This window comes from Coregonus clupeaformis, unplaced genomic scaffold, assembly GCF_020615455.1.
Source record: "Coregonus clupeaformis isolate EN_2021a unplaced genomic scaffold, ASM2061545v1 scaf0284, whole genome shotgun sequence".
In the NCBI taxonomy this organism is placed as follows: Eukaryota; Metazoa; Chordata; class Actinopteri; order Salmoniformes; family Salmonidae; genus Coregonus; species Coregonus clupeaformis.
In genome coordinates this window covers 50588-77642 of record NW_025533739.1, presented here as the reverse complement: position 1 = coordinate 77642, position 27055 = coordinate 50588, and the positions used below count along the sequence as shown (strand labels likewise).

Sequence of the window (27055 nt, the reverse complement as noted above, 5' to 3'; positions counted from 1 at the left end):
ATTTAGTGTTAGCGATCTAGCTAATGTGTTTCTCGTGTGGTGAAATGGCACCAAAATAAATGACCGTATGATGTTAGTGCACCTAAAGATGTACAATTCTGGAGCCCTATTTTTAACAGTATATAAAATATAACCATACCTTCTTGTCAAATCACAATTCATGACATCACTGGATTAGGTTGAACGTCAACATCTTGACTCATGCGTTTTCTGCTTGGACATGTTAGATGAAACGACTTAGTTTCTTGAATAACCATGTCAGTAGTCTATAACAGTCTAAAGCATTGTGAATGACTTTTATAAGGTGATTTCAAATTTTTCCTATTGCATGGGTCCACCCAGAAAATTGGTGCTATCAAATCATGGGCTGGTGTGACCAAATCATGGGCGGGTGTGACCCAAATCATGGGCTGGTGTGACCCAAATCATGGGCTGGTGTGACCCAAATCATGGGCTGGTGTGACCCAAATCATGGGCTGGTGTGACCAAATCATGGGCTGGTGCCACCAACTCAAAGTTTGTGGTATCAAGGGAACATGTTAGTCTAGAGCCCTGTCAAGGGGTGTGATTTGTAATCTGCTGCTGAGTGTTGTGTTCTTCTGCCGATTGACTGTTGGGAAGAGACATTTACATTTTCATTTTCGTCATTTAGCAGACGCTCTTATCCAGAGCGACTTACAAATTGTTTTTTTGGGGGGTTGGGGGTAAGGGTGGGTAGAAGGATTACTTTATCCTACCCAGGTCATGTTATTGGCTGAAACTATTGGTTTGGTAATCTTCCAGCGTTTGTTTTCTCTGGTCTCCTAGTTAATTGGATAGCTGCATTTGGCTGGCTGTTATTTCATCCAACCTCCCTCTCATTTCCCTCTTTGTTTCTTGTAATAGTTCGTCCAACTTGTACTGAACCTGCTGATCAGGCTGCTAAAGCATTGGTCCTGCTAGCTGTCTGCCATGTGGATTGTGATTTCCCCCCTTGCTTTCTCAAAGCTGAACTAACTGGAAAACGCTGTATTCTTTCTGTCACAGTAGGGAGAAAAAAAACATTGTAGTTGCAATGTTGACATGTCCGAATAAGTCATTTTGGGGTTGGGTTTCGAGACTGGAGGATATTGTTAGGGCTGTTATAATTGAACATATATAACGTGTAACCGATGGTTATGGAAAACTCATAACCGTTAAAAAATTAACATTATTTTACTTTTTTTTGTTAGCGAACAGCTGACTGAAGACGCGACAGCTGGGCATTCGTGAGGCTGAGTCCGTTTCTGCAGTGTCATGGACTCTTAACAACGTGATGAAACAAACAAGGTGTTGTAGCAAACAAGTCTTCGGTTGCCTAGGCAACACCTCCCTCCCCTTTTTTAGCAGCAGCGCACATAGAAATGTCATGAATATTCAATTGTATTTCCAGTTTTTGCTATTCGAACTGTTATTACGGTGACCGCGGTCATTTTGGCTGGCCAATTACCATCATCCCAAATTCCATGACCGTCACAGCCTTAGATATAGTTGCTTTTTAGGGATCTTGTTTTCACCACGCCAGTATCGAGATATACAACGCTATAGCTTGCGAAATACACACGTGACTCTGGGTGACAACGTGAGGCCGTGTTTCCCCCCCCCCCCCAACATTAGGACTGGGTTTCCTCAAGACATTCAATCCGCTTCATGTTTTTTGTTTCCTTTGCTTCCTTTTGCTTCCTAGTATCGTGAGACTTGGTATCGAGACAACACAAATGTTTGTCTTAGTCAGAGCTTTAGGGATCTTATGGATATTTGTCAGTTTGTTAGTCTCCCTCCTCTCCCTCTCAATTCCTGGGTCTGTTAAGTGTCTTGTTGGCCAGGACCGGAGGTCTTGCAGATGGTGAGGCTGCTGGTGGTGGGCCTTGGAGAGACTGGTTGGTGGAGTGTAGAGTCAGCGTCCCAAATGGCTCCCTGATTCATTTCCTAACGTAGTGCACTACTTTTTGACAGGAGCCCACAGCAATTTAAGACTCAGCTAGAGTCTGGAGTCTCTGGGTAAAGGCTGCCAGCCATGGAAGAGGCACTGGGAGCATCACTGTGGGGAAGTTAATTATTTTCTGCCGTTGACATGGACACCACTCTGTAGTGTTGCATGGTATCCCAAACTCGATACTATCATTTGTCTTGCGTTCGGTACTAGAATTTGTTACTTTCGGTACTTCTGTCAAATGTGTCTCACGGATCAAGGCCGTCTATCAGCCCAGCCCCTTATTATGGCGTTTTATTGGCTGAAATGTGTGCTTTTTGCCCGACCTATTAAAAGGGACAGGCGGCTATTTGAGACTCGCCGTTAAATGTAAGTTTCATGGTAAATGCATTCGTGCTAAGCTAAGCTAATTAATACTTTTGGGTAGCTCTCTTGTGTTCTCAGAAGTAAAGCCATATGAGAGAGAGAGAGAGAGAGAGAGAGAGAGATAAGTTTAAATCCGCTTCGTGTTTTGTTTCCTTGCCACGATAGTAACGAGTGTCGCAGTACTGGTATTGTCCCGGCCCTAGGGTATAGGGTACCCTTTTGGAATTGTGACACATAACTTAGTGTTTCAGTAGTTCATTCTAGATTCACCAGAGTTCTTTGCATGTCTGCGGAGTAATGAGGGGCCTGTGGGTGTGTCTGTGTCTCTCTCTGCTTCATCTCCCTGGTGCTGGATATATCAGAAATACCCATCATATCATTAGGTGTTGAACTTAGAGTTACGCTGATGCTATGTGAGTTCTGAGACTTCTAGAACTCCCAGAGCTCTTTGATACTGTACGATAGCGTTGCTATGACAGCCACGTCAGCCCTTTTTTTGAAGTATTTCATATGTGATGAGAAAGATGAAATGAATATCTGGGGCTAAGCCAAGTTCACAACTGTTCAAAATTAAACCATAGTGATGTCCATTTCAGGTTAATTAGATATACAACACTATAGTTTGTAACGGACCAGCGTTCAATCAGTACGTTTCTCCCTATACGTTAGAATAGCCGGTCAATGAATGGCCTCTCCTGGCCCTCTAGTGCCTAACAGTTGGCACTTGTCTAACTCTTACCCTCATTTTTCGCTGTCAAACTAATCAAGCTGTGAAAACGCTTTTCTTTTTTTCCCCCCCTAAACGAAGGTCATTTCCAGTTTTGGGAGGGATTCCCTGATCGATCCAGCCGCTACATGTTTTATAGTGAACCATGTCAATACGCTTTGACTTCCCTTTAATGAAGTAAGACTGATGGGGGAGTTGCATGGTCGAGCCAGACTCCAATAACCACCACAGTGTGTGTCTCTCAGTGCGTGCCATGTTTACGAGATGGTGTTTTTGTTTCGGTCGCTGGCAGGAGAGTCGAGAGTGTGTATTGTTAATAGCACAAGTAAGAAAGGTAGGGAGGCTGCGAAAATGTACAGTTGTAGTTTGACCGACTATAATGTTGTCTACCTTGTCACAACACAACTGATTGGCTCAATGCGTTTGAGCCAATCAGTTGTGTTGTGACAAGGTAGGGAGGGGGTATACAGAAGATAGCCCTATTTGGTAAAAGACCAAGTCGATATTATGGCAAGAACAGCTCAAATAAGCAAAGAGAAACGACAGTCCATCATTACTTTAAGACATGAAGGTCCGTCAATACGGAAAATGTCAAGAACTTTGAAAGTTTCTTCAAGTGCAGTCGCAAAAACCATCAAGCGCTATGATGAAACTGGCTCTCATGAGGACCACAGGAATGGATGACCCAGAGTTACCTCTGCTGCAGAGGATAAGTTCATTAGAGTTACCAGCCTCAGAAATTGCAGCCCAAATAAATGCTTCACAGAGTTCAAGGAACAGACCCTTCTCAACATCAACTGTTCAAGAGGGGACTGTGTGAATCAGGCCTTCATGATCGAATTGCTGCAAAGAAACCACTACTAAAGGACACTAATAATAAGAAGAGACTTGCTTGGGCTAAGAAACACGAGCAATGGACATTAGACCGGTGGAAATTTGTCCTTTGGTCTGGAGTCCAAATTGGAGATTTTTGGTTCCAACCGCCATGTCTTTGTGAGACACGGTGTGGGTGAATGGACGATCTCCGCATGTGTGGTTCCCACCGTAAAGCATGGAGGAGGAGGTGTTATGGTGTGGGGGTGCTTTGCTGGTGACTTAGTCTGTGATTTATTTGGAATTAACCAGCATGGCTACCACATCATTCTGCAGCGATACGCCATCCCATCTGGTTTGGGTTTAGTGGGACTATCATTTGTTTTTCAACAGGACAATGACCCAACACACCTCCAGGTTATGTAAGGGCTATTTGACCAAGAAGGAGAGTGATGGAGTGCTGCATCAGATGACCTGGCCTCCATAATCACCCGACCTCAACCCAATTGAGATGGTTTGGGATGAGTCGGACGGCAGAGTGAAGGAAAAGCAGCCAACAAGTTTTCAGCATATGTGGGAACTCCTTCAAGACTGTTGATAAAGCATTCCAGGTGAAGCTGGTTGAGAGAATGCCAAGAGTGTGCAAAGCTGTCATAAAGGCAAAGGGTGGCTATTTGAAGAATCTCAAGTATAAAATATATTTTGATTTGTTTAACACTGTTTTTGGTTAGTACATGATTACATATGTGTTATTTCATAGTTTTGATGTCTTCACTATTATTCTACAATGTTCAATGTTATTTTTTCGTTTTTACTATTTTTTTACAAGTAGTTGTGTCCAATCTTGACTGGTGCTGTACAGTGGGGAAAAAAAGTATTTAGTCAGCCACCAATTGTGCAAGTTCTCCCACTTAAAAAGATGAGAGAGGCCTGTAATTTTCATCATAGGTACACGTCAACTATGACAGACAAAATGAGAGAAATTCCAGAAAATCACATTGTAGGATTTTTAATGAATTTATTTGCAAATTATGGTGGAAAATAAGTATTTGGTCAATAACAAAAGTTTCTCAATACTTTGTTATATACCCTTTGTTGGCAATGACACAGGTCAAACGTTTTCTGTAAGTCTTCACAAGGTTTTCACACACTGTTGCTGGTATTTTGTTTTGGGGCTGTCGCTGGGCAACACGGACTTTCAACTCCCTCCAAAGATTTTCTATGGGGTTGAGATCTGGAGACTGGCTAGGCCACTCCAGGACCTTGAAATGCTTCTTACGAAGCCACTCCTTCGTTGCCCGGGCAGTGTGTTTGGGATCATTGTCATGCTGAAAGACCCAGCCACGTTTCATCTTCAATGCCCTTGCTGATGGAAGGAGGTTTTCACTCAAAATCTCACGATACATGGCCCCATTCATTCTTTCCTTTACACGGATCAGTCGTCCTGGTCCCATTGCAGAAAAACCGCCCCAAAGCATGATGTTTCCACCCCCATGCTTCACAGTAGGTATGGTGTTCTTTAGATGCAACTCAGCATTCTTTGTCCTCCAAACACGACGAGTTGAGTTTTTACCAAAAAGTTATATTTTGGTTTCATCTGACCATATGACATTCTCCCAATCCTCTTCTGGATCATCCAAATGCACTCTAGCAAACTTCAGACGGGCCTGGACATGTACTGGCTTAAGCAGGGGGACACGTCTGGCACTGCAGGATTTGAGTCCCTGGCGGCGTAGTGTGTTACTGATGGTAGGCTTTGTTACTTTGGTCCCAGCTCTCTGCAGGTCATTCACTAGGTCCCCCCGTGTGGTTCTGGGATTTTGCTCACCGTTCTTGTGATCATTTTGACCCCACGGGGTGAGATCTTGCGTGGAGCCCCAGATCGAGGGAGATTATCAGTGGTCTTGTATGTCTTCCATTTCCTAATAATTGCTCCCACAGTTGATTTCTTCAAACCAAGCTGCTTACCTATTGCAGATTCAGTCTTCCCAGCCTGGTGCAGGTCTACAATTTTGTTTCTGGTGTCCTTTGACAGCTCTTTGGTCTTGGCCATAGTGGAGTTTGGAGTGTGACTGTTTGAGGTTGTGGACAGGTGTCTTTTATACTGATAACAAGTTCAAACAGGTGCCATTAACACAGGTAACGAGTGGAGGACAGAGGAGCCTCTTAAAGAAGAAGTTACATGTCTGTGAGAGCCAGAAATCTTGCTGTTTGTAGGTGACCAAATACTTATTTTCCACCATAATTTGCAAATAAAGTCATTAAAAATCCTACAATGTGATTTTCTGGATTAATTTTTCTCAATTTGTCTGTCATAGTTGACGTGTACCTATGATGAAAATTACAGGCCTCTCTCATCTTTTAAGTGGGAGAACTTGCACAATTGGTGGCTGACTAAATATTTTTTCCCCCACTGTATGTATGTATATATATATATATATATATATATATATATATATATATATATATATATATATATAGGAATAGGTATGGTGCCATTTGGGATGAGCATTCTCTATTCTACTTTGGTAAATTATGCCAGGCTAAATTATCAATTACCGGTAAACGTCTCAATCATCCAACTGGGAATTTCAGCTCGGGAACTCCGGCCTCTTTCTAGAGCTCCGACTTTCCTACCTGAAGAAAACTGACGTCATGATTTCACCTGGTATTTTTCAGTTCCCCGTTGTCTTGAAAGCACCATAAAAGTTAATGGTACACTTTGCCAGCTCATATCTGTTTGAACCTGGATTATATGCTCTCTTCTGCATTTTTAAAAACCAAATATCAACAATCGGTTAGATGTGACAGCAGAGATGAGGTGTGCACTGTCGACCACGCCCCCCCCCCCCTGACTTTGAGAAGCTCCGTCGCGTCATGCATCAAAGCCACACCCATCTCATTAGTGGTGGTGAGATAAGGGACATGATGTCAGACTAATTTGCATTAGACTGTCATAGACACACATTTAAAAGTCTGTGATGGTGAGTTGAGAAGACAATCAGGAACTGATATAGAATGTTTTTCAATTGACTACCATAGCCCCAAATAACAACAAGTAGACATCGGCTGTTAATTACGTAATTATTTTCACATGGTTGGGGTCGTGAGAATCATATCAAAATGGGGCTGTTGGCCAAAGCACTTCGGAAACCCCTGGCCCACACCAAATAACTGCATTATTTTCACGGTCAGTGGACATCCATTGATCAAGTAATTTCAGCTATGTGACGGTAGCCTCACGATCTCTCAATATTGGCCACCATTAATTGGATATTTGAGTAATGTAAAATAAAAGGTGAGCTATACCTGACAAGTATGAGTGGTTTTAGGGTTTTGATATTTACGGACGGATGGCCAGTCCTTACGTCCATAGCTCTGTCTAGGAATTTGAGTGGTTACGTTTCTCCAGCCCTCAGCTTTGTTATTGTTTCAACTTCCGATCGCCGCACTTCAGCCTCTCTCTATGATCTGATTCGCCTCTCTATGATCTGATTCGCCCCTCTATGATCTGATTCGCCTCTATGATCTGATTCGCCTCTCTATGATCTGATTCGCCTTTCTATGATCTGATTCGCCTCTCTATGATCTGATTCGCCTCTCTATGATCTGATTCGCCTCTCTATGATCTGATTCGCCTCTCTATGATCTGATTCGCCTCTATGATCTGATTCGCCTCTTGTGTGGAAAAGGAGAGTAGCCCTAATGAATTTGGAATAGTTCCAAACCAGTTTAAAAAGCTGCACAATTCGACGTTCCGTTTCGCCATTAGTTTAACTTTCTAATTATGGACCAACTTTGGGACCAAGAGAAGCTTTGGTGACACCGAGGAGAAGTTGGCTACAAAGCTGTCAGAACTTGAAGCGTAATAGGCCTACACGTTTTTGTGGGATGGTTATTTGCGTCTAGCGATTTTGATTTAGTCTCGAGTCGATCGTTGACAGAAATGACATTTGAATGCATAATTTTTGTCATAACTTGCCTTCTTCTTTTTAGTGTTTCAGATGTAGTCCCCCGCCTGGGCGTAGCTACTGTAAGCCTCCCAAACAGCACCCTATTCTGGTCAAAAGTAGTGCACTATGTCGGAGGGAATAGGGTACCATTAAGGACACGCCCACTGCGTTGTGTTGCAGTGTGTCTTTGCAAATTGTCAGGTTGTGGGCGTTGTATTTTGGAGTTAGACAGTACTCCTTCCTTTAGGTTCAATAGTTATGCGTCCAATTATCCTGTCATATGTGTATATATGCACATATTTCTTCCTCAACTCGCTGGGCTAATCGTTGAATTGATCTGAGGGAGAGAAATATTTCATTTGGGTACTCTGCTGCCTCTCCGCCTGGCTGAGAGTAGTTTGTTCCCAAATGGAAGTTGTAAAAATGTTAATCCCAGAAACTCATTAGCGGTCTGCTTTGACAGGTTGACATGTTTTACGCTCTGCCTTGTGGGTTTTATGGTAATTATAGGCCTGATGTATTGATTGATGCTTCTGGTTTCTCCTGCGTAGCTCCTCTTCTCCGCTCCTCTGCTTGGCTCTAGCGATAGGAGACCAAAGTAACCTTTTTCCTTGTCAATATTTTCATGCACAGATGGAAATTGTTGATTGGTTCCAGTCTTTTTTTTTTTACCGCGTCCGGGTCGTCTTAAAAAAACGCCAGCTCCTCCGTCTCGAGAATTGTTCAGTTAATGAGTTGATGGTCTCGGATAGGATATGCACATCTCTGCATGTGTGGGCCTTTCTGAGTCTCATGCCAGACGCCACTCAAACTGAGATGAAGTGAAACTGAAGAGAAGCAGGGGTTAAATCAAACAGGATTCAACAGTGGAATAGAGTTTTGTATACCAGTTAGTTTGCTCATGTTCTTTCTGTACGAGAACCCATTTCCCTTGCCTCAATTATAGTGCATTGTATTTTGAAGTAAAAGCCAGGGGTGAACATTGGAACAATAGGATTAGTCTTTAGATTGCCTGATTTGTATGCAGCACACCGGAGCCTTACTTTACATAGGCTATGGCTCTGTAGAACACTAGCATAGTCTGAGCCCTGAGCACAGTCCTGACTATTGGAGTTAAGGAGTTTGAATTCCGGCTGTGTTCTCTTTCCCCACCAGGAGAAACATTAGCGTAGCTTTTACACTCTGCGGGGCCCAGTGAGAAATCAGGGTTTAACCTAGCGGAGAATGTCCTCTGTACACACAGGCTCACAGCAGCCAGGTAATAGGGCTCCACATTTACATGACACATTCATCCTGCTGGCCGGGCCAAACTGGCCTTTAGATTAATGCTCTGGAGCGTGGTGGATGTTTCTGTCGTTTTTTTTCATTCTATTTTTCTCAACAGTTTTTGTCAACTTTTTTTGTAAAGCTTTTTGTAAAGAACTTGGTCCTCCTTAACTACAAGTGTTCCCCAGGGCTCGGTTCTAGGCCCTCTCCTGTTCTCTCTACTGGTGTTCCCCAGGGCTCGGTTCTAGGCCCTCTCCTGTTCTCTCTACTGGTGTTCCACAGGGCTCGGTTCTAGGCCCTCTCCTGTTCTCTCTACTGGTATTCCACAGGGCTCGGTTCTAGGCCCTCTCCTGTTCTCTCTACTGGTATTCCACAGGGCTCGGTTCTAGGCTCTCTCTTCTCTCTGTACACTGTCACTTGGTTCTGTCATATGATATCCTCACATCATATTAACTCAGCACCATGCTGTTAATGATCTGAGGAGTAACAGCATATTAACTCAATATGATGCTGTTAATGATCTGAGGAGTAACAGCATATTAACTCAATATGATGCTGTTAATGATCTGAGGAGTAACAGCATATTAACTCAATATGATGCTGTTAATGATCTGAGGAGTAACATCATATTAACTCAATATGATGCTGTTAATGATCTGAGGAGTAACATCATATTAACTCGGCACCATGCTGTCTTTTTAACTGTAGTCCTCACCTTGATTTGGTGAAATTAAATAGCTACATTTGACTTTTTGATTGATTATCTTGACTTGATTTTTATTTCATCTTGATATGATTGCTCTGAAAACTGAAATGCTATGCACCTATTTTTTTCTTCAGTGTATATAACTTTTGCGTGTCCTGATATTTTTGTGGTTTTTCTTTCCCCCACCTCTAGCATTTACACGTTAAAAACATTAAGGATGATGTGGTAAGACTTCTACATTTATTTTTCTCTTTTAGAAATCAGTCTGTTGTCCTGTTTGCCTCTCACTCTTCCCTTCTCTCACGTCACCTGGTCCGAACTGTTGAACACGTTCTTCCTTTCTCTTTCTTTACTGATGGTTTGTTCAGTTTCCAGTCTACAGTAGTGATGCTCCCATTACCAGACTAACATCGGAGGCTCATGGGAATGACTGTACGAACCCACGTTTCTCTCTCTCGTTTCTCTCTCTCTCTCTCTCTCTCTCTCTCTCTGTCTCTCTCTCTGTCTCTCTCTCTGTCTCTCTCTCTGTCTCTCTCTCTGTCTCTCTCTCTGTCTCTCTCTCTGTCTCTCTCTCTGTCTCTCTGTCTCTCTCTCTCTCTCTCTCTCTCTCTCTCTCTCTCTCTCTCTCTCTCTCTCTCTCTCTGTCTCTCTCTCTCTGTCTCTCTGTCTCTCTCTCTGTCTCTCTCTCTGTCTCTCTCTCTGTCTCTGTCTTCTTCCCTGCCTGCCTGTCTGCATGTCTCCTGCCTGTGTGAATGAGCCTGACTGCTATGTCACTTCCGTTAACAAGCGTCTAACGGAGTGCATATGGTGTCAGTCCGGGTTTGTGATATGCAGATCAGTTTGAGTGCGAAGCATGACATCGGAGTGGACCCTTCCCTGCCATGTCCTATTCTGCTGGAGGGAAGCATGACTTATAGAATTAGGTGGTCGGCGGTCGCAGTGCTGAGCGGTGGTTTATGAGTTCAAATGGCACCCTATTCCCTGTGTAGCGCCCTACTGTTGTCCAAGGCTCATATTGGGCTCTGGTCAGAAGTAGTGCGTTGCAGTATCTAGGTAATAGGATGCCATTTGGGAAGCTGCCTAGGGAAGCTAAAGGATTGTACATGAGCAGCTGTTCTTGACAGTGAAGACATCCGAAACGATACAGATGTCATCTCCCCGTGTAGCCTAATAGAATTTGTTGAGGACAGATTCAGCAATTTGTCTGATATTTTTTCGGCTTCTAGTCTGGGTCTCGGTCAGACTGTTTCCCCGTTAGGTCTGTACTGTTCCATGTGACTGCTGTTTGATAGCACCTTGACCGTAAATAAATGTATTGTTGATCCATAGTACCCAACAACGTCTTTCTGTACAACACAATGCAGCAGGTGATGCTGAGCCAGCCCTATCCAATCCACTGACTACGACTACTCCAGCGTTGCCGGCCTTGAAACGCGACTGGGATTTCATTCAGCAACAGTTTTCCTCTTTCGCTGCCTCCCTCTCATCTTCCCCTCAATGTTTTTATTTTCCTCCCCTTCTGCTTCTCTTATTGGACCCGCTTTCATAATAACTTTCCATCTCAATTTGTAAGCCCCTTCCCCTTCCTCAATAACACAATGTTTCTACCAAGCGAAACCCTTTGATATCTCTCCTCCCCTCTTCCCCTCTCCTAAAACCCTCATGCTCTAAAAAAAATTATTTTCAAATCCGTGTAAACTTCTATCCTCTTTGCAATCCTTTCCATCTTTTTGATCCTATCTCGTGTATCGATTGGCGTGACGACGATCTGTGTCTGTTTGTGCCGAGGGGAGAAACAGAATCGTCTAATATCAGAGGCAGTGATCACGGCATGATGCTCTGCGGAGCCAACAACACTGTGCTAAACCCCCATCTCAAACACCACCGCTTGGCTCCAAACAAACACAGCACACACTGACGATAAACAGGAGGATGAATAGAAAGGGAACAGAGACGGGTAATAATGAGGCCTTTTTGGACAGCCAATAGAAATGCTGACAATGTACAGAGAGAAACGCTCTTTAAATTCTACAAGTGTTTCAATCCATCCAGTCTTGCTACAGTGTTGGTGTGTGGCTGTGTTGGGGATATTTTGGGAGTCACTAAGCGTTGTTATGGTGTATTATCATACTGTCTGGGTGCTTAGTGGGTCACTAAGTGTTATGGTGTATTATTATCATACTGTCAGGGTGCTTAGTGGGTCACTAAGTGTTATGGTGTATTATCATACTGTCAGGGTGCTTAGTGGGTCACTAAGTGTTAAGGTGTATTATTATCATACTGTCTGGGTGCTTAGTGGGTCACTAAGTGTTATGGTGTATTATTATCATACTGTCAGGGTGCTTAGTGGGTCACTAAGTGTTATGGTGTATTATCATACTGTCTGGGTGCTTAGTGGGTCACTAAGTGTTATGGTGTATTATTATCATACTGTCAGGGTGTTTAGTGGGTCACTGAGTGTTATGGTGTATTATCATACTGTCAGGGTGCTTAGTGGGTCACTAAGTGTTATGGTGTATTATTTCATACTGTCAGGGTGCTTAGTGGGTCACTAATGTTATGGTGTATTATCATACTGTCAGGGTGCTTAGTGGGTCACTAAGTGTTATGGTGTATTATCATACTGTCTGGGTGCTTAGTGGGTCACTAAGTGTTATGGTGTATTATTATCATACTGTCAGGGTGTTTAGTGGGTCACTAAGTGTTATGGTGTATTATCATACTGTCAGGGTGCTTAGTGGGTCACTAAGTGTTATGGTGTATTATCATACTGTCAGGGTGCTTAGTGGGTCACTAAGTGTTATGGTGTATTATTATCATACTGTCAGGGTGCTTAGTGGGTCACTAAGTGTTATGGTGTATTATTATCATACTGTCAGGGTGCTTAGTGGGTCACTAAGTGTTATGGTGTATTATTATCATACTGTCAGGGTGTTTAGTGGTTCACTAAGTGTTATGGTGTATTATCATACTGTCTGGGTGCTTAGTGGGTCACTAAGTGTTATGGTGTATTATTATCATACTGTCAGGGTGCTTAGTGGGTCACTAAGTGTTATGGTGTATTATTATCATACTGTCAGGGTGCTTAGTGGGTCACTAAGTGTTATGGTGTATTATCATACTGTCTGCGTGCTTAGTGGGTCACTAAGTGTTATGGTGTATTATCATACTGTCAGGGTGCTTAGTGGGTCACTAAGTGTTATGGTGTATTATTATCATACTGTCAGGGTGCTTAGTGGGTCACTAAGTGTTATGGTGTATTATCATACTGTCAGGGTGCTTAGTGGGTCACTAAGTGTTATGGTGTATTATTATCATACTGTCAGGGTGCTTAGTGGGTCACTAAGTGTTATGGTGTATTATCATACTGTCAGGGTGCTTAGTGGGTCACTAAGTGTTATGGTGTATTAGTATCATACTGTCAGGGTGCTTAGTGGGTCACTAAGTGTTATGGTGTATTATTATCATACTGTCAGGGTGCTTAGTGGGTCACTAAGTGTTATGGTGTATTATCATACTGTCTGGGTGCTTAGTGGGTCACTAAGTGTTATGGTGTATTATTATCATACTGTCAGGGTGCTTAGTGGGTCACTAAGTGTTATGGTGTATTATCATACTGTCTGGGTGCTTAGTGGGTCACTAAGTGTTATGGTGTATTATCATACTGTCAGGGTGCTTAGTGGGTCACTAAGTGTTATGGTGTATTATTATCATACTGTCAGGGTGTTTAGTGGGTCACTAAGTGTTATGGTGTATTATCATACTGTCAGGGTGCTTAGTGGGTCACTAAGTGTTATGGTGTATTATCATACTGTCAGGGTGCTTAGTGGGTCACTAAGTGTTATGGTGTATTATTATCATACTGTCAGGGTGCTTAGTGGGTCACTAAGTGTTATGGTGTATTATCATACTGTCTGGGTGCTTAGTGGGTCACTAAGTGTTATGGTGTATTATTATCATACTGTCAGGGTGCTTAGTGGGTCACTAAGTGTTATGTTGTATTATTATCATACTGTCAGGGTGCTTAGTGGGTCACTAAGTGTTATGGTGTATTATCATACTGTCTGGGTGCTTAGTGGGTCACTAAGTGTTATGGTGTATTATTATCATACTGTCAGGGTGCTTAGTGGGTCACTAAGTGTTATGGTGTATTATTATCATACTGTCAGGGTGCTTAGTGGGTCACTAAGTGTTATGGTGTATTATCATCATACTGTCAGGGTGCTTAGTGGGTCACTAAGTGTTATGGTGTATTATTATCATACTGTCTGGGTGCTTAGTGGGTCACTAAGTGTTATGGTGTATTATCATACTGTCTGGGTGCTTAGTGGGTCACTAAGTGTTATGGTGTATTATTATCATACTGTCAGGGTGCTTAGTGGGTCACTAAGTGTTATGGTGTATTATCATACTGTCAGGGTGCTTAGTGGGTCACTAAGTGTTATGGTGTATTATCATACTGTCAGGGTGCTTAGTGGGTCACTAAGTGTTATGGTGTATTATTATCATACTGTCTGGGTGCTTAGTGGGTCACTAAGTGTTATGGTGTATTATTATCATACTGTCTGGGTGCTTAGTGGGTCACTAAGTGTTATGGTGTATTATCATATTGTCAGGGTGCTTAGTGGGTCACTAAGTGTTATGGTGTATTATCATACTGTCAGGGTGTTTAGTGGGTCACTAAGTGTTATGGTGTATTATCATACTGTCAGGGTGCTTAGTGGGTCACTAAGTGTTATGGTGTATTATTATCATACTGTGGCTGCTGTCTCTGTCTTGTAGTGTATTTGAGTGTAGCACACACACACACAGACAGACAGACAGACAAGACAGACAGACAGACAGACAGACAGACAGACAGACAGACAGACAGACAGACAGACAGACACACACACACACACACACACACACACACACACACACACACACACACACACACACACAGACACACAGACACACAGACACACAGACACACAGACACACAGACACACAGACACACAGACACACAGGGCACAGTGTTGAGAGCAGTGTAGCGGAGCCAGATGAGTTGTGTGAATGATAGTGATGGTCTACAGGGTTATTGGACTTGGTACTGCTGATGTCCATTAGCCAGACTTCAGAGGGATCTGTCTGTCAACTAACACCCCAAGCCTGATACGTCTCTGGTCTGTCCTGGGCAGCCAGCATCAGGCCCGGGCAGCCAGCATCAGGCCCGGGCAGCCAGCATCAGGCCCTGCGTGCTTCTTTGTTTTCTAATAATGATACAACAAGACTGAAAAACTAACTAAATAACAGGCTGAAAACGAACCACTTTCACCCTCATCTCCTTCTAAAAACATCTCAGTCAGGGTGGGAAATTAACACCAGCCAAATGCTGGTAGATTTTTGGCATTGGCTGGTAGAATGGCACATTGACGAGTGGTCATAAAGTTCAATCCAAAGCCCACAGCAGTGTGTTTTTAACATGACAAAACGTGCATGTGTTTTTCTGTGGTTTGACTTCATTAGAGATTGTGGCCGTTAAAGTGGCTGGTAACGTTTGGGCGTCCAACAGCCACTGTTCATTTCCCACCCTGATCTCAATCTCCGGTCCTCTCTGGCAGCATCAACATGAGTGTTTAAAAACAAACATCTGTTGACTAATATAATCCTGTTAGATAAACCATGATGATTTAAATCTCAGATGTTTGGCTCTTGGCCCTCGTCCACAGCAGGAGTCAGAATGAATCTAGTTTGCCTGTACAGTCAGTCTCTGGCTCTTGGCCCTCGTCCACAGCAGTAGTCAGAATGAATCTAGTTTGCCTGTACAGTCAGTCTCTGGCTCCTGGCCCTCGTCCACAGCAGTAGTCAGAATGAATCTAGTTTGCCTGTACAGTCAGTCTCTGGCTCCTGGCCCTCGTCCACAGCAGTAGTCAGAATGAATCTAGTTTGCCTGTACAGTCAGTCTCTGGCTCCTGGCCCTCGTCCACAGCAGTAGTCAGAATGAATCTAGTTTGCCTGTACAGTCAGTCTCTGGTTCCTGGCCCTCCTCCACAGCAGTAGTCAGAATGAATCTAGTTTGCCTGTACAGTCAGTCTCTGGCTCCTGGCCCTCGTCCACAGCAGTAGTCAGAATGAATCTAGTTTGCCTGTACAGTCAGTCTCTGGTTCCTGGCCCTCCTCCACAGCAGTAGTCAGAATGAATCTAGTTTGCCTGTACAGTCAGTCTCTGGCTCCTGGTCCTCGTCCACAGCAGTAGTCAGAATGAATCTAGTTTGCCTGTACAGTCAGTCTCTGGCTCCTGGCCCTCGTCCACAGCAGTAGTCAGAATGAATCTAGTTTGCCTGTACAGTCAGTCTCTGGCTCCTGGCCCGGTGCCCCAGTTTGACAACATAAGGTATATTGTGTAGGCAACATTACTGTTTGTGAATGGAAATATTACTGCCTTGTACTTTATACATAAGGACCACACAGTAAGGTGGACTTCAGCACCAATATAGAAATAAGTCTAGGACATAATGGTGCTCTCCTTGGTTTAATGCTGCTGTACTGCCGCTTGGATGTTTTTGCCTTTATTTTTATCTAATAAATCCATTTCGGGCTCTTTCCTTTATTTTTCTTTAGGTGATGCTTGCCTTGCCTTTTTCATGTTGATCTATGTCAATGTATCACAGCTTCGCTAACACCCAAACGTTAACAGTCAGGCTAGTATTAACCTTGAACTTTGACCTGTCTAACAAACAGCTTCGTCTGTCAGCAGGTCTTTAATTTGGGCCCATAACCTTGTTTTATGAGAACATTTAGTCTTATTCCTTTTCCCCTCCTTGTGCCTGTCTGTGTTCCTCAGCTGGACAGGTTTGCCAGTATCCGTATCCCGGGCAGTAAGAAGGAGCGTCCTCACCTCCCCCACGTCAAACACTCCTCTTCCTCTGAATGGTCCTCCTCTTCCTCCTCCGCTGAGTTTGAGGACCTGTCCTCCAAGATCACCTCAGAGAAGGAGATACTGGGCCTCTTCGAGAAGATGATGGTAGGTGATGGATGGATAGGGGGTGTGGGTGTGTGTGTGTGTGTGTGAGCTTGAGAAGATGATGATGATGATGATGATGGTGGTATGTTATGTTATCATGCTCCAGGGCATTTTCTCAGAGTCAGACATACTGACAGTTTCACATTCAAAATATATATAACGGTACATGCTCTTTTTACCATAGGGGAAAATACACAGTGTGGTCCATTTTGCTCTTAGGTTATAGCTAGAGGTCACAGTTATCGCTATGGTTATAACTAGAGGTCACAGTTATCGCTATGGTTATAACTAGAGGTCACAGTTATCGCTATGGTTTGAATTGGGCAACATTCAGAATTGTGATATTCCAACATGCCAGCACGTATTACATCAGCTTGATATTAAATTGCTTGAATGCTTCAACTACGTCTTTGAAGCTTCCTGGTCCTGCAGACAGTTATGTTTTCTGTAATAAGTATGTCTTCACTACGTCTTTGAAGCTTCCTGGTCCTGCAGACAGTTATGTTTTCTGTAATAAGTATGTCTTCACTACGTCTTTGAAGCTTCCTGGTCCTGCAGACAGTTATGTTTTCTGTAATAAGTATGTCTTCACTACGTCTTTGAAGCTTCCTGGTCCTGCAGACAGTTATGTTTTCTGTAATAAGTATGTCTTCACTACGTCTTTGAAGCTTCCTGGTCCTGCAGACAGTTATATTTTCTGTAATAAGTATGTCTTCACTACGTCTTTGAAGCTTCCTGGTCCTGCAGACAGTTATATTTTCTGTAATAAGTATGTCTTCACTACGTCTTTGAAGCTTCCTGGTCCTGCAGACAGTTATGTTTTCTGTAATAAGTATGTCTTGCACATTTCTTTTATACCTTTCCCCTCTTCAAAAGAAGAGAACTTCCATTCGAAAAAAAACATCCAATCATAGAGTGACGACATCTCTTGGTCTCGTCCTCCATTTTGTTGCTGTGCACAAAAGAACCTCCCATGATAAAGTTTCAAAACCAAACTCCGTCTTTTGCAGCTTCATGGTCATGCAGACAGTTGCATTGTTAGACAGTTGCATTGTTAGACAGTTGCATTGTTAGACAGTTGCATTGTTAGTCAGGTCAGTGACAAACGTGTTCATTCCACAGACTCGGTTACGGTGCCTTCGACATTTCTTTACACCTTTCACATCTTCAACAGTAGAGGATATCCATTCATAAGAACATCCCAATGGAAAGAGCAACCCCTCTTCATCCATTTTTTGTTGTACTCAAAAGAACATCCAATTATAAAGTTTGATAAAGATGTCTCTGGGTTTTCTCCCTGACCTCTGACCTCTGACCTGTCACCTAGTGTTCCGGTGGGGATTTAAAAAGCTTGTCTCCCCTCGGGAACAGAGCTGTTGGATCTACGTTCCAAATGGCACCCTATTCCCTATAAAGTTTACTGCTTTTGACCCACAGGGCTCTGGTCACAAGTAGAGCACTATGTAGGGAACAGGGTGCCATTTGGGACAAATCCTGAAAGAAAATGCCACGCAGGATTAAATGGCTTCTGTGGTGGGTCTGTGGCCGCCGCCTAAAGAAAGATTGAGTTGCTAAAATGGGGTTGCGTTCTAAATGGCACCCTGTGTGTATATAGTGCACTACTTTTGAGAAGTAGTGTCTCATTTTAGGTGACAAGGGTGGCATTTGGAAGCACCCTTGGTGACATGGATGACGCATTAAGCGCACATTAAGGATCGGCCCCCGATCACAGGAGGTTGGTGGTATCTTAATTAGGGAGAACAGGTTGGCGGTAATGACTGGAGTGGAATGGGATCAAACACATTGGTTTCCGTGTCATTTATTATGAGCCCTTCTCCCTTCAGCAGCCTCCTGTGGTCCCCATCAGTCAGTCCAGACAATGTGATGAATCATTCTGTTTAGTGGACTGTTCTCCGTATTGGGGTTTTCTGTCAAATTGCTTCATGCAAGTTTCAGTCACAGCCATAATTCCAAATGACAGTATCCTCCGCTTGTCTGTTGCTGCTTCCCCTGCCCGGGAGACCAGAATAGGAAGTCATCTAGTGGGGTTAAGAGAAGGGCTAAATGGGGTGTTTTGGGGAGGTCTAGTGGGGTTAAGAGAAGGGCTAAATGGGGTGTTTTGCAAATAAAACCTTTTCTATGAATATTCTATGAGCCTATAACCAAAATAGCCTATAACCAGAATCAGCTCCAGTCAGCTAAAGCTTGATGGCTTCATTGTCATCTTTTTTTGTAGCACTCTTTAACTCATTCCTATAAACCAACCAAGATCATGTAAGTGATGATTTTTATTCTTTAAATTACTGCAGAACAGATCATGTGGTGTGACCTAGTGTGTACACAAACCTAGCGTTGAGCGGCAGCCGGGTGTGTGTGGTTGTGGGATGGATAGAGGCAGTGGTGGGATAGATGGATGATTGGATGCAGTGGTGGGATGGATGGATGGATGGATGGAGGCAGTGGTGGGATGGATGGATGATTGGATGCAGTGGTGGGATGGATGGAGGCAGTGGTGGGATGGATGGATGGAGGCAGTGATGGGATGGATGGATGGATGGATGGAGGCAGTGGTGGGATGGATGGATGGATGGAGGCAGTGGTGGGATGGATGGATGGATGGATGGATGGAGGCAGTGGTGGGATGGATGGATGGAGGCAGTGGTGGGATGGATGGATGGAGGCAGTGGTGGGATGGATGGATGGATGGAGGCAGTGGTGGGATGGATGGATGGATGGAGGCAGTGGTGGGATGGATGGATGGATGGAGGCAGTGGTGGGATGGATGGATGGATGGAGGCAGTGGTGGGATGGATGGATGGTGGTGGGATGGATGGATGGATGGAGGCAGTGGTGGGATGGATGGATGGATGGAGGCAGTGGTGGGATGGATGGATGGATGGATGGATGGAGGCAGTGGTGGGATGGATGGATGGATGGAGGCAGTGGTGGGATGGATGGATGGATGGATGGATGGTGGTGGTGGGATGGATGGATGGATGGAGGCAGTGGTGGGATGGATGGATGGATGGAGGCAGTGGTGGGATGGATGGATGGATGGAGGCAGTGGTGGGATGGATGGATGGATGGATGGAGGCAGTGGTGGGATGGATGGATGGATGGATGGATGGTGGTGGGATGGATGGATGGATGGATGGATGGATGGAGGCAGTGGTGGGATGGATGGATGGATGGATGGATGGATGGTGGTGGGATGGATGGATGGATGGATGGATGGATGGATGGAGGCAGTGGTGGGATGGATGGATGGATGGATGGTGGTGGGATGGATGGATGGATGGTGGTGGGATGGATGGATGGATGGAGGCAGTGGTGGGATGGATGGATGGATGGATGGATGGATGGTGGTGGGATGGATGGATGGATGGTGGTGGGATGGATGCGTCATGAACATGGACACAGCCTCCTCTTGTCATTAGTCACAGCAAGTGGTCTGATTCATACTACAGCTCTGCCATAGAGAGGTGATGGGGACAACACTGGTAATGATTCATACAGCTCTGCCATAGAGAGGCGATGGGGACAACACTGGTAATGATTCATACAGCTCTGCCATAGAGAGGTGATGGGGACAACACTGGTAATGATTCATACAGCTCTGCCATAGAGAGGAGACAACACTGGTAATGATTCATACAGCTCTGCCATAGAGAGGAGACAACACTGGTAATGATTCATACAGCTCTGCCATAGAGAGGTGATGGGGACAACACTGGTAATGATTCATACAGCTCTGTCATAGAGAGGTGATGGGGACAACACTGGTAATGATTCATACAGCTCTGCCATAGAGAGGTGATGGGGACAACACTGGTAATGATTCATACAGCTCTGCCATAGAGAGGCGATGGGGACAACACTGGTAATGATTCATACAGCTCTGTCATAGAGAGGTGATGGGGACAACACTGGTAATGATTCATACTACAGCTCTGCCATAGAGAGGTGATGGGGACAACACTGGTAATGATTCATACAGCTCTGCCATAGAGAGGTGATGGGGACAACACTGGTAATGATTCATACAGCTCTGCCATAGAGAGGTGATGGGGACAACACTGGTAATGATTCATACAGCTCTGCCATAGAGAGGAGACAACACTGGTAATGATTCATACAGCTCTGCCATAGAGAGGTGATGGGGACAACACTGGTAATGATTCATACAGCTCTGCCATAGAGAGGTGATGGGGACAACACTGGTAATGATTCATACAGCTCTGCCATAGAGGTGATGGGGACAACACTGGTAATGATTCATACAGCTCTGCCATAGAGAGGAGACAACACTGGTAATGATTCATACAGCTCTGTCATAGAGAGGAGACAACACTGGTAATGATTCATACAGCTCTGCCATAGAGAGGAGATGGGGACAACACTGGTAATGATTCATACAGCTCTGCCATAGAGAGGTGATGGGGACAACACTGGTAATGATTCATACAGCTCTGCCATAGAGAGGTGATGGGGACAACACTGGTAATGATTCATACAGCTCTGCCATAGAGAGGCGACAACACTGGTAATGATTCATACAGCTCTGCCATAGAGAGGTGATGGGGACAACACTGGTAATGATTCATACAGCTCTGCCATAGAGGTGATGGGGACAACACTGGTAATGATTCATACAGCTCTGCCATAGAGAGGAGACAACACTGGTAATGATTCATACAGCTCTGTCATAGAGAGGAGACAACACTGGTAATGATTCATACAGCTCTGCCATAGAGAGGTGATGGGGACAACACTGGTAATGATTCATACAGCTCTGCCATAGAGAGGCGACAACACTGGTAATGATTCATATAGCTCTGTCATAGAGAGGAGACAACACTGGTAATGATTCATACAGCTCTGCCATAGAGAGGAGATGGGGACAACACTGGTAATGATTCATACAGCTCTGCCATAGAGAGGAGATGGGGACAACACTGGTAATGATTCATACAGCTCTGCCATAGAGAGGCGATGGGGACAACACTGGTAATGATTCATACAGCTCTGCCATAGAGAGGAGACAACACTGGTAATGATTCATACAGCTCTGCCATAGAGAGGCGACGGGGACAACACTGGTAATGATTCATACAGCTCTGCCATAGAGAGGCGATGGGGACAACACTGGTAATGATTCATACAGCTCTGCCATAGAGAGGAGACAACACTGGTAATGATTCATACAGCTCTGCCATAGAGAGGCGATGGGGACAACACTGGTAATGATTCATACAGCTCTGCCATAGAGAGGCGACAACACTGGTAATGATTCATACAGCTCTGCCATAGAGAGGCGACAACACTGGTAATGATTCATACAGCTCTGTCATAGAGAGGTGATGGGGACAACACTGGTAATGATTCATACAGCTCTGTCATAGAGGCGACGGGGACAACACTGGTAATGATTCATACAGCTCTGCCATAGAGAGGTGATGGGGACAACACTGGTAATGATTCATACAGCTCTGCCATAGAGAGGAGATGGGGACAACACTGGTAATGATTCATACAGCTCTGCCATAGAGAGGAGATGGGGACAACACTGGTAATGATTCATACAGCTCTGCCATAGAGAGATGATGGGGACAACACTGGTAATGATTCATACAGCTCTGCCATAGAGAGGTGATGGGGACAACACTGGTAATGATTCATACAGCTCTGCCATAGAGAGGTGATGGGGACAACACTGGTAATGATTCATACAGCTCTGCCATAGAGAGGTGATGGGGACAACACTGGTAATGATTCATACAGCTCTGCCATAGAGAGGTGATGGGGACAACACTGGTAATGATTCATACAGCTCTGCCATAGAGAGGTGATGGGGACAACACTGGTAATGATTCATACAGCTCTGCCATAGAGAGGAGACAACACTGGTAATGATTCATACAGCTCTGCCATAGAGAGGTGATGGGGACAACACTGGTAATGATTCATACAGCTCTGCCATAGAGAGCTGATGGGGACAACACTGGTAATGATTCATACAGCTCTGCCATAGAGAGGAGACAACACTGGTAATGATTCATACAGCTCTGCCATAGAGAGGTGATGGGGACAACACTGGTAATGATTCATACAGCTCTGCCATAGAGAGGTGATGGGGACAACACTGGTAATGATTCATACAGCTCTGCCATAGAGAGGCGATGGGGACAACACTGGTAATGATTCATACAGCTCTGCCATAGAGAGGTGATGGGGACAACACTGGTAATGATTCATACAGCTCTGCCATAGAGAGGTGACAACACTGGTAATGATTCATACAGCTCTGCCATAGAGAGGCGACAACACTGGTAATGATTCATACAGCTCTGCCATAGAGAGGCGACAACACTGGTAATGATTCATACAGCTCTGCCATAGAGAGGCGACGTGGACAACACTGGTAATTGATGCCCTGCCTGATCCTCCACATGACTGTGATACAGTTTAAAAAAAGGCCCACAGGTATCAGTGGAGGCAAAGTTTAATACTTGAATCCCTCTGACAGTGTTGGCTAAAATTTAAGATTTGATGCCATTTTGCCAGGAAAAGATGGACCTTATGGATGTTTTTAAGGCCAGTTACAGAACAGCCAAGTTTTCCATTGACTCATCAGTTGCTTTCTCTAAAGAGGCCATGATAAGCTAACCTCGCCGACAGCGACACCGTCGTGCGGGCTAACTTTCATCTTTAGACACACGTCTACGTTTCATCTTTTGGAACTCCGCGTCCTCTAACCTCGTCAGCTGACACGGACGCTGTTTCAACCTCGGCTCTTTCTCCCCCCTCTTTCCTCCTTCTTTTTTGTCCTCTCTTCTAAAATGATGTTTCTCCTTCCTTTTTCTTCTTTTTGACTTTTCTTTTTTCTTAAACCCTATCCAATTTACATCCCTAGTGCTTTCTATTAGAGAATGGAATTGACCGTTGGCCGTGAAGACCAAGACATTACACAGGAGGGAGCACAACTCCATAACCATTGTGATGACACGCTGTTGAAAGAGAGAGCTAGACTGTGTGTCTGTTGGCCAGGCTATTAAAGTAAACTCAAACCAATCATATCAAATACAAAAAATTATATCAACAAAAACTGAAACTATATTTGACCCTAAAACAAACTAAAAAAAAAAAAAAACATCATGAATTATGTTCAGTTCTAGTTTTACTGAATGGGTTTGTCAAAGGGGTGTTCATGCATTTTTTTGGGGGGGGGGTTTATTTGGGCTTAAACTTCTGAATCTGGCGGGTCGCGTTGAGATTGACTGACTTTTATAATTTATAAGGTAGACTCAGCGAGCTACGCTGCAGGTGTTGTGCGTGTTTTGAGCGGTAAGGCTAAATCAACCCGCTGTGGATGAGTGTAGTCAGCAGAGGTGCATCTGCCACAGTCCAAAGTCGGGACACTTATTGTGGATTTCCAACGGCGAGGCTCAGATCAACACGGCAGTGCTGCCATTGTTTATAAAAGGTTTTCTTTATAATGTTGAAATGAACATGTTTCTAACCTCTACAGTTGAAGTCGGAAGTTTAAATACACTTAGGTTGGAGTCATTAAAACTCGTTTTTCAACCACTCCACACATTTCTTGTTAACTAACTATAGTTTTGGCAAGTCGGTTAGGACATCTACTTTGTGCATGACACAAGTAATTTTTCCAACAATTGTTTACAGACAGATTATTTCACTTATAATTCACTGTATCACAATTCCAGTAGGTCAGAAGTTTACATACACTAAGTTGACTGTGCCTTTAAACAGCTTGGAAAATTCCAGAAAATGATGTCATGGCTTTAGAAAGAATGAATGTACTTTGGTGCGAAAAGTGCAAATCAATCCCAGAAAAAGAGCAAAGGACCTTGTGAAGATGCTGGAGGAAACAGGTACAAAAGTATCTATATCCACAGTAAAAGGAGTCCTATATTGACATAACCTGAAAGGCCGCTCAGCAAGGAAGAAGCCACTGCTCCAAAACCGCCATAAAAAAGCCAGACTACGGTTTGCAACAGCACATGGGGACAAAGATCATACTTTTTGGAGAAATGTCCTCTGGTCTGATGAAACAAAAATAGAACTGTTTGCCCATAATGACCATCGTTATGTTTGGAGGAAAAAGTGGGTTGCTTGCAAGCCGAAGAACACCATCCCAACCGTGAAGCACGGGGGTGGCAGCATCATGTTGTGGGGGTGCTTTGCTGCAGGAGGGACTGGTGCACTTCACAAAATAGATGGCATCATAAGGAAAATTATGTGGATATATTGAAGCAACATTACTTTTAAATTTTACATTTTAGTCATTTTAGCAGACGCTCTTATCCAGAGCGACTTACAGGAGCAATTAGGATTAAGTGCCTTGTTCAAGGGCACATCGACAGATTTTTCACCTAGTCGGCTCGGGGATTAGAACCAGCGACCTTTCGGTTACTGGCACAACGCTCTTAACCACTAAACTACCTGCCGCCTCAACATCTCAAGACATCAGTCAGGAAGTTAAAGCTTGGTCGCAAATGGGTCTTCCAAATGGACAATGACCCCAAGCATACTTCCAAAGTTGTGGCAAAATGGCTTAAGGACAACAAAGTCAAGGTATTGGAGTGGCCATCACAAAGCCCTGACCTCAATCCCATAGAAAATGTGTGGGCAGAACTAAAAAAGTGTGTGCGAGCAAGGAGGCCTACAAACCTGACTCAGTTACACCATCTCTGTCAGGAGGAATGGGCCAAAATTCACCCAACCTATTGTGGGAAGCTTGTGGAAGGCTACCTGAAACGTTTGACCCAAGTTAAACAATTTAAAGGCAATGCTACCAAATACTAATTGAGTGTATGTAAACTTCTGACCCACTGAGAATGTGATGAAAGAAGTAAAAGCTGAAATAAATCATTCTCTACTATTATTCTGACATTTCACATTCTTAAAATATTATTATTTATTATATTATTAAAATAACGTGGTGATCCTAACTGACCTAAGACAGGGAATTCTTACTAGGATTAAATGTCAGGAACTGTGAAAAACTGAGTTTTTAAATGTATTTGGCTAAGGTGTATGTAAACTTCCAACTTCAACTGTATATCACAATGTTGAAATCATAATGTTCACAAACTGAAATCATAATGTTTGTGTACACATAGTACAACCAATTTAGTGAGAGAGCCTCAAATATCACGTGTACACATCGAAGCAAATAGGTTCCTGTTTCATTCATGTCTTTAGAAATTATGGGAATTAATGGTAAATATATATATTTTCTCCCCAATTTCGTGATATCCAATTGGTTGTTACAGTCTCGGACTCAGGAGAGGCGAAGGTCGAGAGCCATGCATCCTCCAAAACATGACCTGCCAAGCCTCACTGCTTCTTGACACACTGCTCGCTTAACCCGGAAGCCAGCCGCACCAATGTGTCGGAGGAAACACCGTTCAACTGACGACTGAAGTCAGCTTGCAGGCACACGGCCGGCCACAAGGAGTCGCTAGAGCACGATGAGCCAAGGAATTTCCCTCCGGCCAAACCCTACCCCAAACCGGCCAACGCTGGGCCAATGGGGCTCCCGGTCACGGCCGGCTGTGACACAGCCTGGTATCGAACCCAAGGCTGTGGTGAAGCCTCAGCACTGCAATGCAGTGCCTTAGACAGCTGCGCCACTCGGGAGGCCAGGTGTAGCACCTTTTTAAACTAAATAAAAACAAGTAAATTAAAAAGATCTGAGAACTGACACTTAACTAAATTTCAAATAAAAAAAATCTTACAACTAATATTAAGAAAAACAAATATTAAAAACAACTGTGTCTGTGTGTGTGTCACAGATAATTGAGCTCGTCCTAGTGGTCTACTGAAGCAGACTGAGGACAAAGGAAACTTGTGAAGCCCATCGTCTCTTTAACAACATCTGTCCAACTCTCTCCATCGATATTGGCTTCATCAAAATGACCACTTACACTTTACCATCCATATGGAACATTTCAAACTCTATTTTTCACATCAATAACTCAAAGTAACACAGGGTCCCAAATGGCACCCTATTCCCTATATAGTGCACTACTTTTGACCAGAGACCCATCATATCTGGTCAAAGGTAGTGCACTATTTAGAGGATAGGGTGCTATTTAGTATTCAACCGTCATCTGTATGTAACTTCTCTGGGATGTTTCCTGTCTCTGTCTCTCTGTAATTTCTCTGGGCTGTTTCCTGTCTCTGTGTCTCTGTAACGTCTCTGGGCTGTTTCCTGTCTCTGTCTCTCTGTAACGTCTCTG

The 27055-nt window shown here is 44.0% G+C and overlaps 1 protein-coding gene across 1 annotated transcript in view; it reads left to right on the top strand.

The window, feature by feature from the left end:
* LOC121537315 (protein diaphanous homolog 3) overlaps positions 1-27055 on the top strand; it is a 77211-nt gene that overhangs the window by 30038 nt on the left and 20118 nt on the right. Inside the window, exons 2-3 of the mRNA XM_045214605.1 lie at positions 9975-10007; positions 16608-16787. Of these exons, the coding sequence (XP_045070540.1) occupies positions 9975-10007; positions 16608-16787 (213 nt within the window). The remainder of the gene's footprint in view (positions 1-9974; positions 10008-16607; positions 16788-27055) is intronic.